The sequence below is a fragment of the Australozyma saopauloensis genome, chromosome 7, assembly GCF_035610405.1.
Source record: "Australozyma saopauloensis chromosome 7, complete sequence".
Classification (NCBI taxonomy): domain Eukaryota; kingdom Fungi; phylum Ascomycota; class Pichiomycetes; order Serinales; family Metschnikowiaceae; genus Australozyma; species Australozyma saopauloensis.
The window spans coordinates 138,508-153,288 of record NC_086137.1 but is presented as its reverse complement, the minus strand read 5'-3'; the positions used below and the strand labels follow the sequence as shown (position 1 = coordinate 153,288).

The following is a 14,781-nucleotide window of genomic DNA, read 5'->3' as shown; positions in this document are numbered from 1 at the left end:
AAGGATGAGCAGATGAAACATTTTTTTTTTCATGATTTATTAACAGGAAGCTTGTTGTTTCCAGCCAGCTCAGTATATGGAAAGAGCTTCTAGCCTCCCCTCAAGACAGAAGAACTTCTACAATTATTCTCCAAAGATTCCGTCATTTCACATCCAATAATTTGGACGAAATAGACTGCTCCAATTATGAGATGTCATGGAGCACCCTCATTTTTTATTCACACTCCCATTTCAACACCTCCCCACCTATCTCATCGCTATCGCTGAAGATCATCGCATCTCCCTGCACACCAACCAGGCAAATACAAATTTCCAGTAACTACTCTAAGACAAAATGGTGGCACCCACAGCGGCTAAAATCGCCCAAAAACCAGTCGTGGTGGAACAAGAAGATGAGACTCTTATAGATACCACCGCTATTCCCATGCAATCCGAGGTCGCTCCCCAGGAGGATGAAGCGATGGAGGAAGTGGAAAAGACAAGTGAAGCAGACCAAAAGGTTGTCTTGGACGAGAGCGGAAAGCCTAAGTTCTCTGCTGCTGCCAAGAGTGGCATGAAGGTCAAGTTGGAGAGCAGAAAAGTTGCAGTTCCCCCTCACAGAATGACTCCACTCAAAAACACTTGGATGAAGATATACCCACCCTTGGTTGAACACCTCAAGCTACAAGTGAGAATGAACTTGAAAACCAAGACCGTCGAATTAAGAACAAACAAGTCTACCGAGGACGAGGGTGCATTGCAAAAAGGTGCTGACTTCATCAAGGCATTTACTTTGGGATTCGACGTCGAGGATGCTATTGCTCTTTTAAGATTGGATGACCTATATATTGAGACTTTCGAGGTTAAGGATGTTAAGACTTTGACCGGTGATCATTTGTCTCGTGCTATTGGCCGTATTGCCGGTAAGGATGGTAAGACAAAGTTTGCAATTGAGAACGCTACTAGAACCAGAATTGTTGTCGCAGACTCCAAGATCCACATCTTGGGAGGTTTCACACACATCCGCATGGCTAGAGAAGCTGTGGTGTCATTGATTTTGGGATCTCCCCCAGGAAAGGTGTACGGTAACTTGCGTACGATGGCATCGAGAATGAAGGAGCGTTACTAAGCTTGCGTTGCTTGGCGACAGAACAAGGTGTTTTGCATAGTTATTTGTTTTATTGGCACGTTGAGGTGCGTTTGAATATAATATTGGGAATAGAAAATTTGTAGGGCTACGACCGGGCTTGTGCTAGGGACAGCCACCGGCAAATTACAGAAAATGCGTAACTTTTATTAAATAAGGTCTGTCGTGAGATCATCAACCTCACTATGACCATGGTATGGTAGCATCTCTTCTAATTTGAACACTTTCTTCATCGCGTAGGCGTCTTCGTCATCTTGATAGTAGCACTTCTCAATCGAGGTGACCTCAAACGTCAAAGAGTCACGGTATAAATGTAATGCGGCACGATTGGACTTTCTCACGTGGAGCGAGACGTAGCGGGCCTTGAACACCTCGCACATGGCATATAGCAGCTGTTTCATCAATTTCTCGGCCAAACCCATCCGTCTATACGTTCTCATCACGGCCAATGAGGTGATGTGGCCATGTGGAATCTTGTCTTCAGCGTCTGGATCATCTTCCATTTTCCCGAGCACATACCCAACTATTTTTTCACCTTTATTGATGTAGGCTGAATCACCTTTGGGGTCGATTTCAGCAGAGTCTACGGTAGTGAAGCCGGCAAGATTAACTTCCGCGAGTTGATCGACAACATCCTTCTCAGAAGATTCATCCTCTGGCTCGTCTACGTCGTATGTAGTCGCCACGAAACTTGTTTGAGGCCAGGACAAGATATGGTACATGTAATACTTCAACTGATAATTCTCGGGCAAGTTGAGGAGATTTGCATTTTGCATGGCCTGCACATCTCTTATGGTGGCTCTCCGAATTGTGATACCCATAGCTGTTGGAGGAGGTTTTTCAATCTACGGTGTGTATACATGAAGGAATATGTGGGATATCCAGACGGAGGGAGTTTGAAGCAAGTACAACGAAGAAATCATTACAAAATACCACCAAGACAAATTGAGAAAATTAAAGGAACAAAAATAAACAAAAATGAACAAATAAGGAAAAAAAAAATAAAACGAAAATCATTTAGGAAGACAAATCGAGAATACCCTTGTAGTGAATAAGCAGAAGCACATCTGCAAAGAACATTGTCGCAGCATCCATGGAACCACCATTGGGTCAAGCGCCGCCTCTAGAATCTAGTTCACAGCAGGTGCACCAAAACAAGAAACACAAATTCCGCACTCTGGCGCGATCAATGCTGTCAATGTCGTATTTGTTCGGGTTTATCCCAAAACACAATTAGCCTTCGAAGCAGAAACAACAAACACTCCAAGATGGGCATTCTCACAGCCTGAGACATCTAAATTCAGAAACAAGGTTGGGTTATGGGCCGGACTTCCGGATTGGTCACCAATGGTCGGGCGTACAGGCCCACAGGCGGCGAAATGCTACACCAGCTGGGCACCCAATACAGCTGAGCAGTTAAAGTTAAAGCCGCTCTCGGAGAGAAAAAGAAAGTTGATTGCCAAAAAAAGAGCCGCACGTGCAAAGCGAGGGTTTCACATTTGCAGACGCTGATCCATTTGCTTCACCCCGGTGCTGGGCTGGTATGGGTCCTCGTCTCCCAAGCGTATGTGCTGGCTTCAGAAGAAGAGGCGACCAGTGAGAGAAAGGATGTGTTCGTTATTTGATACAAGCACCTGCGGTTACGTGAAATTAAACGAGCCTGCAGACCACCAAGTCCTGTCCCCGCGTAAATGAGGAGTGTCACCCACAAGTCACCGACGAAACGGGCCACGATGTGGGCGGGGACAACAGAATGGTAAACAACCCAGAACAAGCACTCAACCCGGCGTTAGAAACTGGACATTGCTGACTGTTGACCCGCACCGATATTCACTTGTATTTTTTGCCCCGTTGTCTTTTGACAGCTTTGCAGTTTTGCAGTTTTTCTTGGTTTACTTGCCGTCTCGGTGTTGTTGCATGCTAAGACACTGTGGTGACAGACCCTTGAAAGCTTTGACACATGTGGCCCCACAAAACCGCCGTATATCGCGTCTCGTAACCATGTTTTGTTACCAAAAAAAACTCTTCCCGCGCCATATGCAGCTGGTATTAATCGTTTTGGGTCGCAGTCGCCGCTCGAATAGGACGCGGTGCAGGATATTACGCTTAAAGCCTGCACCCAACGCCATCATGTTTACCACTACGACCCACTAGAATAGAAACCTGTCTTGGTGCAGGTTATTTGGCCTGGTAACCATTTGGAATGGTCAACTGGGCGAATATGTTTCCCAATTCGGATAGCTAAAGTTGTATAGAGTGGGAAAACTATATAAGGGCCCTGTTTGCTGACCTCCTTGGGCTTCTTTTTTTCTCGTATCACAACCTTTCCATACAATCGCTAAAACAATGAAGTTCACTCTCGCTGCTACTGCTCTCGCTACCGCTGCCGTCGTTGCAGCTGAGCCAGCTATTATCTCCGTCCACGCCAACAATGCCCGTGTCGGTTACCTTTACGGTATGCACGAGGGTGCTGGTTTCGACTACCTCTTCGTTGGTCCTACCGCTCAAAACTTGGACTACAACACCAACTCCAAGGTTATCACTGCTCCATTTGGCCAATACACTGGTCAACTCGGTGTCGGTTCTTTCGCCCCTTACTTGGCTCTCGGCCCTGCTGTTACCCCACTTACTCTTTCTCTTGATGACAAGAGAAAGATCTTGAACTACAACTTCTTCTCTTGTCAAAACACTGGTGACCCATACAGCTTCTCCAAGCTGACCCCGGTTATTATTGCCAATGCTGCTGGCAACAACACCCTGCCATTCCCAGGCTGCACCAACGTCGAGTTGTTCGTTAGAAAGCCTGCTTCTTCTTCTTCTTCCTCTGCTTCTGCTTCTGCTTCCTCCACTGTGTGGACTAACACCACCATCACCAGCTACACCACTTACTGCCCATTGCCAACCGTTGTGACCATCACTTCTTGCGCTAACAATGCTTGTGTTCCAACTGCCATCACTGTCACCACTGCTACCACCATTGTTTGCCAATACTGTGTTGCCCCAACCACTGTTGCTCCACAAACCACCACAGCTCCAAAGACCACAGCTCCTGCTACCACTGCTCCTGCTACCATCAGTGTTGTTGCCGGTGCTGCTAAGAACGCTATCGGTGCTATCGGTGTTGCCGGTGTTGCCGCTATGTTGCTTTAAGCCCCTTTACTTCTGTCTGTGAGCACCTAGTCAAACACAGTTTGTCAGGTAAAACTGTTTTAGTTTAATTAAGCTTGATTTCCTATATGAAGTTCGTAGTAAATTTATCTGTAAGTTTAACGATTTCGATGTATATTGTAAGCAACAACCGGTAATTCGTATATCTATTCGAGTAGGGCCAATGTATGTGGCATGAGCTATTACATTCTATGATTTAATCAATGAAAAGCACACCAATAAATCAACTGAAATGGATGTTCTCTCTTGTAAAAAGCAGAGGATCAAATTTAATCAAGAAAACTGTGCGTTGAGGGAGACCCTCAATCGGGGATGAGTGTGCAACAACATGTGCATGAAACCCAGACAAATCAAGCGCACCTTCAATCATACCAGCAACAAACGCAGAACAATTAAGATTGCCGTAGTCCTTGGGAATGCTGATAAACTTCGATATGAGCGGCGTGTTGTCGATAATCATATATTCATCATCAACGTCTTGCGACTTCTCCAAGTCATTCGCGGTGCGACCAAAGATAGCTCTCCACAAAGGACCATGGATAAACTGCAAGATCTCTAGAATCTTATTCTCTCTCTTCCCGTACTTCATACCCTCTCGAAGCTTCACGAGCTCCAAATACTTTTGCCCTATCAGATATCCGAGTCCATTTAAGCGATTTTCAAGGTCCAGAATGCTGTTGGACAGCCGGCGCGCCCAGCTCACGATCTCGCAAAAGAGAAACGCTAGAGATGAGACGCTGATACCCTGACTCTTTTTGGTGGAAAGTGAACGATCGTATATAGAATTGGAAGAAGTTGGCGTGAGAACGGCCCGTTTATTCAATAGAGCCGAGGATGTTTCCTTTGTAATGGCATTTGATGAGGGTCCAACTGAGGGATTGTATCCAAACCCGGAAGTGCTTGAATCATTGATCGTGAGTGAGCCAAGAGTTGGCACAGAAGGATTGATGATCTTATCTGACATTTGAAAGTGATTGTTATGGAACGTAGGGTGAGCTAAAGCCGCGTTGATGCTGTTCACAATCAATCTTTGAGATGGTTCCAGGCGCGAATAGTCAAAAGAGCTTTGATCGCGGTAAGATTATTATGTAGTTCTTCTGGTTGTATGAAATTTCTGATGTTCACAATGAGCGATCCGTTGAGGTGTGGTAGGGATGTGTGATACTGTTTTAAGTGGATTAGATTGTAAAGGGTTGACAGGAAGTGCTCCACAATATCAACACGATATAGATCAGCAATGCTGTGTAGATGAAATTTCAGCATTAGACTGTTAACTTCGAGGTGTATAAAATTTCCGTTTAGGATGGAGGTATATTCATTATATTTAAAAATTTTCGTATGATTCGAAAGCCCATACTCGTTTGATCCTATATTGATTAAAGGAAGGTCACGAAAAAAAACACACAAAATCTGCAAAAGATGCGTAAATGAGAGAAAAAATCCCAATAAATATCAATGAGATTTTGTTGAAATTGTACATCAATGTGGTTCTTGATGATGTCCTCTAATATCTCTTTCATATTTCTCGCTCTAAAATGGCTGCAAAATCGTCCTATAAGCTTCATTTTTTACTCATCACTGATTGATTGAAAGTTGAAAAGCAACTTAATTGGCGCAATGATAGAAAAATCAACGAGAAGATCATTAGATACCAAGATCATGCGTGGTATGTAGACAGATTAGTTCTTCTGGAGTAGCTTTCTAACCAGTAGCACATACCCGGAAGCGTAGGGTCAAAAAGATGCAACTAGCCCTTCAGAAAGCTGAAAAGACCAAGGTCATAGCTTCTTGTACTATTCCAATTGAAACATCTGCTCAAGATCGATTGGCCTACATTTTCGGATCGGAAGTCAAAGAGACTCACCTCCGCTTCTCCAGTAACGCAACTCCTACCAAGAATGCAAAAGACTTGATAAAGGTTCAAGAGGGTAAGGACCGGCATCGTGATTACGAGAGTGAACACTTCATAGTCACTCAACCGCAATTCGGATACTCTTCCAACCCTGAGAAAGTCAATGCTAACCGACAAATGACCCCCTCACAAACAAAAAGTGTACGGTATCAATTTGAGACTCCACCTCATGTATTCGAAGGAAACTCTTTTGCATGTAGAGAAGGAGTTACTACCTCAACTCCGCTCAAAATCAATGAGAGCATCAATACCACAAACTCAACACTCTTGAGACTGCAATTTGTTGAAAACTTGGTTCATCAAAGAATTCTGCGTTTACCAATTCCAGACTGTGTGTCCATTTTGCAAGATTCGCCCCAAGAGGCTCGATCAAAATTTACTCATGAACAAGCAAGAATTGAATACCAAAAGAGGAGCAAGAGTGCATCTTCCCAATATATGAGAAAAGAAGCTATATCAGCTCCAATTGATGTAAATGCTGACGATCAAATTGCTGAAATCACAGATTTACTACCCAGCTCAACAGAGACCAATTCCCAAAAGTTCGGGCTAGAGTCCAAGAACACCACGTCTTCTAATATTGATCATGCTCTGATCTCTAGAAATAAACAGAAAGAAGGATCTCCGTTGATAGTTATTGGGGCTGACAAATTAAACACGAGAGAAAGATCGCGGAGCAAAGTGAAAAGCAGACAAAAAAGAACAAGGCACTCTTTGAGATTTCTGCAAGCGAACGAGGCTACTCAAGTCGATTTATCAAGTTCTGTGCCTCTCACTCAAAACTGTAGTGAGGCTAAGATGAAGCAAATACCCAAAGCAGGACCTGTTCGTATGCAAATTATTGGAATATCCGCAAAACTCCCTCAGAATCCAACTAGAAGACAAATTGCAAACTTCTATCGAAAACTTATGAAAAGATGCGCTTCTGCGTCAGATCCGATCAACTTTTTTGCACCCAAACCAAATGAGTGATACACGTGACTACTTCACTTGGATACACAGGGGCGTAAGGCTGACATCAGAAACTACTTCACGAATCCACTGTCGAGCCGAAAGCTCCAAATCAGGACCCTAATCAACATAGTAAACCACCGAACAAGAAAGCAATTGCAGGAGAATTAGTTATGCATCCGAGCAAATCCTCTACCCCTCTCGAGACACTGCCACCGCTTATAGATAAGCAGTCACTCATGGAGAAGTTGGAGCTGATACCAGCAGAAATGCTTCGCAGTATATTGACCAATCAAGTGGACCTTGAGATCCGTCTAAAACACAAAGAACTCAAGCTATCAGAAGAAGAAATCGGGAAATGTGAGGCCCAGATGCTTGCGCTCAGACAGTTCTTTGAAGTGCCAAACGAGCTCTCTTTCCGCAACGAACCAAATGATTTCACGCTCAAATACTACGATATACTCAATCGCTCGCTCTCGGTTAATTACACAAAACTACAGCAACAGCAGTACACACAGAATAAGCCATCTATAAGCCTGCAGTTTATTGAGACAGAATCGGTGGAGCCAGCACATTCATATCGGACAAGATCGACGACTTCCTCCCTCCGTCCCTCCATTGGCGGACTGAGTCTTCGTGTTGCTGGATGCATCTACCGTCGAACAGATGGAATTATTGTTCGTCTCACATGTCCAGATTGCCACAGAAGCAATTTTTCATCAGCACAGGGGTTCTTGAATCACAACAGAATAGCTCATAACAAAGAATTTGCATCACAAGATGATGCTGCGTTGCGGTGTGGAGAGGTACTTCCAGACGCTTATCAAGATGAGGAGGGTCTCGCGAGTCTCTCAGTATTGAAAGAAAAATGTCTTGATGGCTCCAGCAATTTAAATGTAAACGCGCTGTTCTTTGATGGATTTGTTAAGTCAAACACAGCGACACCAATAGCCACACCCAAGCTGTCGGTAGTAGGACCAGAACAAACTCAGCGAAGGAAGTCAACAAGCGGTAGGACGCATCTGAGAGCGAACAGCTTCCTTGGTAGCAGCAACGATTTCAAAGGAGGAGAATTACCTTACGGCCTGACGGAAGGCAGTAAGGAGCTCATGAGTAAATTGATTAGTGGTGGCATAGCACAGGATTCAGATCAGTACAAAGACCTCGTCGAAGAATATAGGCGCACAGTGCCCAACTCTCATTTATTCGACGATGAAGAAGAGATTATTGAACTGGTGACAACAACTCCGACTGTAAAGCTTCACACACCTGTGGCCAGTAGGCCAACCCTGCGACCAAGCTCAGCGACAATCGTGCCCACTGTACAGCAAGTTCAAGGGTTTGGAAGTACACAATCAGGTTTAAATTCTAACACTGACCAAGCGCAGCTCGGCGAATCACAGGTGAAGCAATCATCTCAACACCCAGAAACAGGAGGAAAGTATGAAAATCGGTTACGAAGAAGACGGCCCAAGAGCGATGCTTCTGAATATGGAAGAAACTACGATGAGCTCAGCAGAAGAAAACGAAGAAGATGATAATCACGGGTTTCGTAGTTCCTATTGTTAGCGCAACTGACAATCTAGAAAAGTTCTTTGCCACATCAATTTTGGCGTTGATAACAGTATCTAAAAATCAATTGCCAATTTTTCTGATGCAATCATTGCAGCGGCCATTAATATCCACGAATTCACCATTTGTAGCGGAGATCATTTGCATTTTGGTAGCGGAGATCATTTGCAACTTTCTCGTTAGAGGGGTTAAGAGCCAGTTGGTCACACATCTCAACATAGGGGGTCTTTCAACTATGATTTGTCATACTCTGAAAATAAATATTCATGTCGCTTCAATATGAAAATACTTAAAATAGAATTTTATTTTGATGACGTCTGATAGCAAGCTTGTTTGTGGTGCCTAATCATCCTCTTCTGGCCCAATGTGAAGTACTCGAGCCCGGGCCAAAATCGCACCGATAGTTAGGTCCAGCATTGTTCCAGGTGATTCTCAAAGGAACGCTCGCTGTATGCACACCAAAGTAGGCTCCTACTACAATAGGAAAATCTCGAGCTGCGTTCACATGTAGAATGCAATGATCTAAAGAGCGATTTGATTTGGGACTTTAATAGGGAATTCAGCCCAAAACTCCTGACGATTTACGGTGTGGGACGGGCGCACAAGTGAATTAATATCAATTGAAGAATGCCGTTGCCGAGCGCAAAGGCTACTGTAGTTGGATTCGATGCTGAACAATACGCAAAATTTCTAATAGACATGCCAATGCCTCAATTGCACTACAACCAATTAAGCCATTTGCGGAGAGTGGCTGCTTGCAAAAGCGAATGGCCAAGTCTGGCCAAAGACCGTTCTTAACTCCGACACGGTGTACCAACGGTGATGTTCACCCGTCACTATCTGCAAGAGAACACACCGTGCGTGGGTTGTTGAACCAGTCATATCCTGCACACAAGATCGATTGTTTGGCTGTTTTTCGTCTGAATGGGAAGAGAGGAACGGGGAAAAGAATCAAACAACAAGACATGTGGGCAACAAAGCTCCAACTGGTTAACCGGACTGCTGACAAGTGATATTTGAAACGCAAACTTGCTAAATCCTCTTCCCTTTCGCTCCACAGGCTTCACGATTCTAAGGAGAACGCGAAATTTATGACCTGGAGACTCATAGCAACAAAACCCCTTATACAGAATTATCTACGAATAGGTGGTTGACTTGTTTGTTAAGTCTAACCAATAGCAAAGGCAAAGATGAGGGCAGAGAGAACACGAGTACATCCGAAAACTGTTCGCTTCACCATCGGAACTCGATTCACGACCTCCAGACAACTGCCTGACATTCTGAAGATCTCTTAGAGAGCAAAATACCGGAACTCAAATCTGAGACATTTGCAATCGCCTTGTACCAAGAAAATGAGAGCATCCCGAATAGCGTCGGGAATGTCAACTAACTTCCGCGTTGCGTCATATTGCGTATCTCGACCCGTCAATGGCCATTCTCAATTTATTATGCGGGTAGTAGGCTCGTCCCTCTGTACTACCACCCCGGGACAGTTGGCCAGGTGTATCCCAGATTTAAGCTATCATCGAACATTGCGGCGGTAGCATATGACGAAATTCCATATTCCCCTGGACGCAAAGTTTTGTGCCCATGCCTTGACAGCATTTGGTGATTTCAGGGCCACCAGGTGGAATTGGGCCTACAAGCGCAAATGGCATGCATTTCCCGATCAAGCCCCCTTAACCGCACCACATGGCAAGATCTATAACGACAAAGTACATACCAAACTAGCAATTGGAGCGATTCGCGTAGCCAAGCACAATAGAACTGCGCAAAAATCATCCCTTTGTATTTTTGAGTCCTTTACTAAATCGAGTATTTCGCTGCCCGTTATGAGCTTTCTTTCAACCTTGTCTTCATCACAGTGCTGGATCGCATGGTCGAGGGAGATTCAGACGCAGATGATGCAAACGCAAGTGCAGTGCCCAGCTGTCCCGTCACTAGCGGGCCGTTAGGTGCCCCTGCAGAAGCTTGTGCTGAATCGATGCGGAATCAGAGAACAGATGGAGAGTGTTGCTAAACAGTTTCTTATCAATACAATGGCAGCTTCCGCAAATTATCAGTGTCCCGTCAGCAGATTCAAAAGCACGCGAAAATGCCCGCTTTTTTCTTGCTTTCAGCTCCTTTTCTCCCTTATCCTTCAAATCTACCAGTGGGCTGAACGGCCCAGCGACTGAAACGCAGAAGAAGCTATACGCAACAACTATCTGACTATATGTAGACCTGTCCTCCTTTCGCAGAAAATCGGCACTACATGCAGCCCCCAAAGGGTTAGATACACAACCCCTTCTGGGCAATGTGCAGAAGGCTCGCACTTCCCGGGTTAACCGCCAGTCGCGGCCCTATTTTTGGCCTAATCTGGACCGCCGCACAGCGTGTGATGTCACGCAGCAGATGGAGCCTGTGTAAGCGCGGGCCTAGGTTTTTCCTGTCCTGCGGTAATGATTTCCTTCCATCACTGACCACCATTTAGAGCTAAATCCACACCTTCATCTCTTTTCTTTCTCTCTTTTTGTACACTATATCGTAGAAGATAATCAGGCAGCGCATTGTCTTTGGCCTCCTTTGCCTGTACATCTATTTAGACATCTTTCCAGCCGCCCTTGTCTGCAAAAACCCTTACATCCTCGTGTACTGGGTCGCTCCTACTGTGGTTTTAACTGTGGAAAAAAAAAGCTCGTCTCGAGTACAACGCGAATCCGCGCCTAACTCTGCCCCAGACGATCCCGTATTGGCCTGGTGCTCATTTCTTGCACTGTTTTGTAGTCCTGCCTAGGCTCTGAAAAGCGAGCCTTTGCGATTCCTTGTTTTAGTGATTTAGCCAAGTTCCTGGAATCAACCTACCACCCGATCGAGTACGACAATCTAAGCCCCTTGCTATATTTCGAGGACGTGATTGAAGTTGATTCCTTGTGTTTGATATTTTCATACATTTGTCACTTCTATTTTAAGCGTCGGTGGCGAAAGGAAGTCCGCTTGGCTAAGCACTCTTGTGACTGACACTCGGCTCGAGCAACGTCATCAGCCGTTAAGGATCTGATATAAAGATTCGGAAGAACTACGCCTTTCTTTTTTGTCAGCATATACCCATCATATTTTTGATCTGGAATTTCAGTCGATTTTGCATAGGTCCCTTTCTCTGACGAACATATATACATAGACATGAGCTCGTCTCCGCTATGTGGCGGTTACAAATTTCCTTTAGAGTCACCCGGTTCTACACAAGCACAAATGGCCCTGATGGGCTATGGATTTCCCACCGTCTCCGGTATTCTGTCGGAATCTTTGAATGTTTCACTGGCAATGGCTTCTAACGCAGATGGCACTCTGGCGTCTCGTGAATGTGATTATTTCGGCATGTCGTTCGCCCTGCCTGTTCTTCAGGTCAAGTCTAATTCAACCTTCATTTCTCCCCGCAAACCTTCACTTCGCGATGGCGCTGGCTCCATCAGTTCTTTAACCTCTGTATCCACTGCAGTTTCAAGTCATCTGGGCTCATTTACCGCTCAAGATTTTTCCCATTCAACGGACACGCTAGTTGACGACAAGCTGAACGAGAAATTTATACCCACACAACCATGTAACAGCAAAAATGTCCTCCTGCTCTCGTTGACAATGCCACGTAGAGCAAGCACTCAAGCTACGATGAGTTCTAGACAAGTCCCAAATCAAAAGGAAGAAACTGGGCCACAATTTGCCCGTCCGGATATTCTCAGGAAGCCTCCCCATTCATCAACCGGAACTCATTTTGAGCTAGCACATAAGTATCCACATATTGCTGGAAATTCTAGTCTTAACAATTCGCCTAACCAAATCAGGGCAGGCTCAGTTCCTTTGCTCCGAAAGCAGGTAACTGCCCCAACGTTTCCACCAATTCACGAGATATCCTTTCTCAATGGCTTGAAATCGGAACAGGCGAAAAGAACAACACAGACCAATTTTCGTGAAGCAATTTTGGCTCTTTCCTCATCAATTTCATACATGTCTCCATTTGAAGTTGCCAACTTAATTCATGACGCCGAGATCAATCCTAAAACCACTTTGAGAAATGTTTTACCAATCGACATAAGGCCATTGACCGATTATGTGAAATCTCATTTGACTGGAGCAATTAATGTCTGTCTCCCACTGACTCTACTCAAGAGACAAAATTTCAATCTTAAAAAATGCATCAATTCCCTTCCAGCCTATGAGAACCTAGTTTTGCAGAACTATCTTCTTTCAAATTCAACAAACCAATCCAACGATACCGAGATTGACACCGTTTCAGGAGGTAAATATGGTTTGCCTACTTTGATTGTTTACGATAACGTCAGCAGCTCCTCGAATTTGCTCTACATGTGCAAAAAACTCATCGACCTTTCATGTTGGGATTCTGAAGCAGCCCCATCTATTATCTTGATTGATGGCGCATTCGATGCAATGGTGTTGCAACACCCTGCATCTGTAATGTCTGGCAGCACGGACATGATTGACATGGACAAACTAAAATTGGATGGTGAAGTTGAAGAAAATACTGATCTGACTTGCCAATTGGCACCGAATCTACTTAAGAGTACAAAGGCTGTTAGATCGCACTCGACACCAGGATTTTCTGGACTGTCTCAACCGGGCTCTGCATCTTGCGCTGCCTTGTCGAATTTCTTTTTGCCACAAAATCTCCCTTCGAAAGCTTTTAGAATTAGACATAACGAGGAAGTGTTCAATACCTCCATGGCGCCTTGTGCAGAGGACGAACTATCTGCAATTGTGCTCGACCCGTCTCAATTGAGCTTCCTCCCTCAGTGGCTTGCTTCCAGCGTGACTGACAAATGCAAAATTAGAGCCGACTTTAACATTTTGGAGAATAGGGAGAGGGAGAGACTCAATAGAGCATTTGGCTCTCATGAGGGAGAGATCATGGAGGAGACTGGTGAAATTATACCTTCTATCAGTTCCGGACTAGACTTTGGCCATAAGAACAGATACAAGGATATCTTTCTCTTTGATCATTCACGTGTGAAATTGTTTGAGCCTAATACCGATCTGTTAAGCAATTCTGAAGGTGAATACATTAATGCCTCTCATCTTGACCCTGCAAATAGCTGCAAATCTTTGTATGTTGGCGAAAGCAGTAGACAAGAGCGTTTGATACGTGAGGGAAATTACCTTGCTACGCAAGGTCCTATGAGCCAAACAGTTGGAGATTTCTGGAGATGCATTGTTGATCAAAGAGCATTGGTTATTGTCAGTTTGACAGCAGAATACGAGAACGGGTCAGAGAAATGTTACCCGTATTGGAGAGGTGGTGAATTTCAATCAGGATGCCACACGATTCGGGTATCAATAGAAGAGGTGAAGTCCATAGGTCCAATCATTTCAAGAGTTTTTGCCGTGGTAGTGGACGACGCTAAGCCACACCGTGTCACTCAACTCCACCACGACTCTTGGAAAGATATGTCGGTCGATGTTGAGATTGATGATATTCTCATGATGTTGGCTTTGAAGCAAAAGATACTTGCCTCTGTTGACACTCTCCCTCAAATCCCCACGGTGGTGCATTGCTCCGCTGGCTGCGGTAGAACAGGAGTTTTCTGTGTTGTTGACCATCTCATTAATTTGCTAGAAGAGAATGGAACACCAGAACTTCCTCGCGATCCAATTTTTGAACTTGTGGATGCTTTCAGGCGCCAACGTGTGCTGATGGTCCAAACAGTTCGTCAGTATGGATTTTTGTATCGTATCATGATACGATACATTTTGGGTAAAAGAAGATGTAATTCTTACATCAAAATGGAGTAATTTTTGAATTTCAATAACATATTATTTGGATAAATATACAGTTTGTGTTCAAATCACGTGTAGGGGATAAGCTATGGATCAATAGAGATTATGATGTAACAAAACACGCATTTTGGGCCTAGGGAAACCATGTAGGGAGATTTGTGCAAATAATACGGTGACTTGAGCAACAACAGTTTATACGCTTTTGTCCACTGACTCTCAACCCAATGGAATGCAGCCCGCATACTAAACTTTCTCTACTGATAATTAAGAAAGTGTTCTAATTTTC

At 44.5% G+C, this 14,781-nt stretch overlaps 7 protein-coding genes across 7 annotated transcripts; 5 read left to right on the top strand and 2 right to left on the bottom strand.

Annotated features, from left to right (window-relative positions):
* Positions 1-334: 334 nt before the first annotated feature.
* On the top strand, positions 335-1,108 carry PUMCH_005006 (uncharacterized protein; the record flags this gene model as incomplete). Its single annotated transcript, XM_063023918.1, has 1 exon — positions 335-1,108. One exon carries the CDS (start codon positions 335-337, stop codon positions 1,106-1,108), a length of 774 nt encoding a protein of 257 aa, XP_062879988.1.
* A 167-nt stretch (positions 1,109-1,275) lies between these two features.
* Positions 1,276-1,947, bottom strand: PUMCH_005005 (uncharacterized protein; the record flags this gene model as incomplete). Its single annotated transcript, XM_063023917.1, has 1 exon — positions 1,276-1,947. The coding sequence occupies one exon, from the start codon at positions 1,945-1,947 to the stop codon at positions 1,276-1,278; it is 672 nt and encodes a 223-aa protein (XP_062879987.1).
* Positions 1,948-3,472: 1,525 nt separating this feature from the next.
* PUMCH_005004 (uncharacterized protein) lies at positions 3,473-4,276 on the top strand (the record flags this gene model as incomplete). Its single annotated transcript, XM_063023916.1, has 1 exon — positions 3,473-4,276. The coding sequence occupies one exon, from the start codon at positions 3,473-3,475 to the stop codon at positions 4,274-4,276; it is 804 nt and encodes a 267-aa protein (XP_062879986.1).
* Positions 4,277-4,517: 241 nt separating this feature from the next.
* PUMCH_005003 (uncharacterized protein) lies at positions 4,518-5,258 on the bottom strand (the record flags this gene model as incomplete). Its single annotated transcript, XM_063023915.1, has 1 exon — positions 4,518-5,258. The coding sequence occupies one exon, from the start codon at positions 5,256-5,258 to the stop codon at positions 4,518-4,520; it is 741 nt and encodes a 246-aa protein (XP_062879985.1).
* Positions 5,259-6,035: 777 nt separating this feature from the next.
* On the top strand, positions 6,036-7,178 carry PUMCH_005002 (uncharacterized protein; the record flags this gene model as incomplete). The annotated part of the gene is made up of 1 exon (XM_063023914.1): positions 6,036-7,178. One exon carries the CDS (start codon positions 6,036-6,038, stop codon positions 7,176-7,178), a length of 1,143 nt encoding a protein of 380 aa, XP_062879984.1.
* A 152-nt stretch (positions 7,179-7,330) lies between these two features.
* PUMCH_005001 (uncharacterized protein) lies at positions 7,331-8,695 on the top strand (the record flags this gene model as incomplete). The annotated part of the gene is made up of 1 exon (XM_063023913.1): positions 7,331-8,695. One exon carries the CDS (start codon positions 7,331-7,333, stop codon positions 8,693-8,695), a length of 1,365 nt encoding a protein of 454 aa, XP_062879983.1.
* A 3,196-nt stretch (positions 8,696-11,891) lies between these two features.
* Positions 11,892-14,510, top strand: PUMCH_005000 (uncharacterized protein; the record flags this gene model as incomplete). Its single annotated transcript, XM_063023912.1, has 1 exon — positions 11,892-14,510. One exon carries the CDS (start codon positions 11,892-11,894, stop codon positions 14,508-14,510), a length of 2,619 nt encoding a protein of 872 aa, XP_062879982.1.
* Between the last annotated feature and the right edge of the window lie 271 nt (positions 14,511-14,781).